The 4,139-nt window shown below is 35.5% G+C and overlaps 1 protein-coding gene across 3 annotated transcripts in view; it reads right to left on the reverse strand.

Moving 5' to 3' along the window:
• The window catches only part of LOC112515971 (uncharacterized protein Mb2253c-like), a 10,882-nt gene that overhangs the window by 4,961 nt on the left and 1,782 nt on the right, over positions 1 to 4,139 (reverse strand). For 2 of the 3 annotated variants that reach the window (XM_025122959.1, XM_025122960.1), the window contains exons 3-5: positions 3,673 to 3,831; positions 2,547 to 2,606; positions 1,088 to 1,183 (exon numbers count right to left, since the gene is read on the reverse strand). In XM_025122959.1, the coding sequence (XP_024978727.1) occupies positions 1,088 to 1,183; positions 2,547 to 2,606; positions 3,673 to 3,831 (315 nt within the window). The remainder of the gene's footprint in view (positions 1 to 1,087; positions 1,184 to 2,546; positions 2,607 to 3,672; positions 3,832 to 4,139) is intronic. The other variant, XM_025122961.1, reaches the window with a different exon arrangement.

Genomic DNA, 4,139 nt, shown 5'->3' on the forward strand with positions numbered 1-4,139 from the left:
TATATATATATATGTATGTATGTATGTATATATATATATGTATGTATGTATGTATGTATGTATAGATAACTAAGGGGCCATTTACTCAACGCTTACCGGAAGAGTTACCACTCTCACTTACCTTATGGGGTAACATTCCCGACCATTAGAAGAGATTAATGGTAAGCGTTTATACCGGTAAGCGCTTACCGGGTAAGAGTCATCATCCTCACTTACCGGCTAAGACTCTTGATCCATGTCTTCCCTCTTACCGGGTAAGATTCTCGGTCCTTATTATGTTCACAGATAAAGTAATTGAATCGGTAAGCGTTTACCATGGTAAGAATTTAGTAAAAAACCCCTAAATGTATCACGAAGGCAAAGATGGCATAAAAGTATTACTCAGTACTTGCTACACAAAAACCTCTACAAAGGACTAGCTTTTCCTTATTGGTGCATTTGGTATGCAAACTGGACAAGGTTAGACTGTACGGGCAAGAGTGAGGTAGGAGGGTGAAAGAATTATGAACGGTTTTATGGTTTTAATTTGACACGGATAGTTTAGTAATAAACCAATTGTCCGTCTCCCTGATTTTTGTTCCACCTATTGGTATTAATGTATTATTACACCTGCTTTCTATCGCAAGCTTGTTATTTTTGGGATGTAGGCCATGATACATTATGCCCCCTCGGTCAGAAAATAAGTATCCATATTTCTATTTTAGTTTGTCCCAAAATAAATGTTCATTTTCAAAGTATCTACTTTCCAATTCTACCCTTAATTATGAGATGGAGAAATTCATTACTCTCTCTATTATTAAGAATAAAATTGTCATTAGTTAAATAAAAGGTGTAATAATTAACATTATTCTAAAACTGTGTGCCTTATTCATTGTAGACATTTATTTAGGGACGGAGGGAGTAGCATCGAAACCCCCATACCTCAAGAAGTCCCTACAAACAGAGGGAACTGCCTAACTATCACAAGTTTTTGCTTCTGCGAATAAGACCAAGCTACCTAGGTGATAATGAAGATATCACTTGTTACTTGCAAGATAATTATAATTATCGGAAATTGAAGACAGAGACTCAATGGTCTGAAACTCACACAGTGAGCAGAAACTGGTAGAGCCTCAATAAAGCTTTCAGTTTCGGGGAACTTCCTTTGAGTACCTTCTGACAAAGAAGTTGATCCAGCATCTTTCTGTAGAATGGAAACAGCATAAACAACAACAAATCAAAATTCGCAACTCAGAGTGGGATCATGTTGTAGTTCGCTTTGGTTTTTTTACAGTATAAAATTGCACATGTATCTTAAACTTTTCAAAGTAAACCAACAGAATTCCTATAATCCTATTAGGGCCCATTTGGTTTGACACAATGATTTTGAGACATTTGGATTTCGTGGAAGGATCTGGAATCTTTGGTGTGTTTGGTTTGTAGGACTCGGAATGGAATTGAATTCCGTTCTTTATAAATAATTTATAAAAATAATTAAATTACCTTTTTATTAGTTGATTATCACAAAACAAGTGCTTTTAACATATTTTAAAACATTACTACAAACAAATTATATGAAATCCCTACCAACTACTCCCTTGGGATTTCTATATCCCATGTTTGCAGGATTTCACTGGAATCCAGGAATAATTCTTTTAAACCAAACATAGGATTGGAATGGATTTCAGTTCCAAACCCCACCAAATCCCCCAAACCGAAGGCGTCCTAGATTCAAATGATTGGGACAAGCTGATGTCATCTCAATGCAAAAAAACTAGCTGTCTCATAAACTAGGCTGCTGCTAGTTAAAATTCAATGTTCTAAAAAACGCGCCATGGCACCGCCTTGCCGCCACGTTAATCCCCTTGGCGTGGATATAAGGCGTCGAGCTCATTATGGCCCGCCATGGCCTGTCATGGCGCTTTATGGCATTACAAGTGCTATGGGGGAATTTGCAATTTTTAAAACTTGAATAGGAGTAAATGTAAACATAACTTTATAGTTTATACGAGCCAAATACTAATGAACAAAATGGGGAAAAAGAGAAAACCCTAAATTACTTCTCAGCATACAAAAGTTATTATTCAATTACTTTCATTTGCTATTCTTTGACTTCATTACTTTGATCTTGCTGTTTGATTACCAAACAGGAACTATAAACAACGACTTACTTGGTATAGTTGATATCATTTTTGTAAACTCTGTATATTTGATATCAAATTATCAATTCATGGTTCTTCTTTTGTTTATCGTTTTATATGACTTTAAATTGTTAATAACTAAATCATAATTGTTCAAGACACTGACATAAACACACACACACACATATATATATATATATTATATAGATTTGCCGCCTTAAGCCACGCCTTTAAAAACATCATGGCCTCGCCTTAACTTGTAAGGCTTGAGGCTTGACCTTGCAGCCACGCCACACCTCACGGCATTTAGAACCTTGGTTAAAATCCATCCTTAAATGTGAAGCACAAATCCAACAAAAAAAATCCAAAATTAAATTCTGCCATAAAGAAAACGCAATACTATACCAACTTCTTTTTAAGCATTACCTTCATTCTCTTCTCAGCAGGAGTCTTGCTACCAACTGTATCTTTAATGGAAGGGGGTTGCTGAAATATGGAGATGGAAGTTATCAAATGTCTCAAATATATAAACTGTAACTAACAACATAATACTCTCTCCGTCCCAAATAACTGCCCACATTTCTATTTTAGTTTGTCCCAAAATAAGTGTCCACTTACAAAAGTAAATGTTCACTTTCCCATTCTACCCTTAATTATAAGACAGGATACAAAATTTCTCTCGAGTATTAAGGGTCAACATGTCCTTTCGTCGATTAAAAAGTGTAATAATTACACATTCATAAAATTGTGTGCCTTTCTCGTTGTGGAGATTTATTTTGGGACGAAGGGAGTAACACCAAAGTTATATTGTACATGAGATATGGTATGTGACAGAGTAAAAGAAGGCTATAAATATGATCTTGACATAAGAATTAAGACAACATTAAATAAAGTTATAACAAAATAACGCTATAAGGCTCGTGTAGATTTGTTAGCATAGAGTTCAATGTCTAGCAAAAAAAAAAGAACAAACAAGCACAAAAGGTTGTAGTTCACTTTCATTTTATCCGTTCTCCTCGGTTTTAAAGCTTCAACACACACCCACATATATATAGCGTGCGTGAATGTTGTATATATATACTCGACGTAATACGAATGTCAAATTAAAGAGAATAAAATTCTCGTTTTTTGTATAATTTGTTTGGCTTCAAATTTGATTATATTTCGTCTACTTTTGATTAAACAAATAGGCGCGGGGAGTGGGGATCTTGTTAGAATTAAAACTAAAGTTTTAAGCACCTTTTTAATCACATCCCTTGGTTCAAATCCATCTATAACGGTTAAGATCTGGTTCCACATTTCCAACCTTTTTGTTGTTTCCATTTGAACCTCCCCATGTATATATACACATATCTTATATACAAATTAATTAGTAATCAAATTGGTACATCTCTTACAAGACATGAACCTCATGACCATATGATCATCTCAAAGTGGCCAAAGACAACTTGGTGTCTCTTCTCAAACACCTTAACTTGAGTATGTTTTGGAAGAGTGAATTATAAAAGAAAAAAAGGTGCCAAAAGGATTTAAACGAATGAAATTGTCTAACCTGAAAAGGACAGGGAAGGAGTTGGCCAAAAAGTTCACCTTGCACATTAGAAACACCAACAGAATATATTGCCCGACTGAGCCCATGTGAGGCGAGATATTTCTCAGCAGTGTTAGACAACTGATGGCCTTTAAACACAGCAACATCTGGACCACACAGCTAAAAGAATAGTCCAAAAATTAGAATAAGCAACGTACATTATTTGTGAAAATGAAGATGTAATAATTAGCATGAGTGACACCATGGTCTATGAGTAAATCCCACTTGAGAGTAGGATCTGGGCAGGATGAAATGTAGCAGCCCTGACTTCTACCCCAAATGAGTAGAGCAGCTATTTCCGTGAAGACCCCCGGCATTGGCAAGAGTGTAAGCAAACAAGCAGAAGGCAGGAATACTAACATATGGCGAATGCAGCATGAGCGAGATAAGAAGAAAAGGTATACATTAAAAAACATATGAAAAGGTAC

This window comes from Cynara cardunculus (assembly GCF_001531365.2).
Source record: "Cynara cardunculus var. scolymus isolate 2C chromosome LG 7, CcrdV1, whole genome shotgun sequence".
In the NCBI taxonomy this organism is placed as follows: Eukaryota; Viridiplantae; Streptophyta; class Magnoliopsida; order Asterales; family Asteraceae; genus Cynara; species Cynara cardunculus.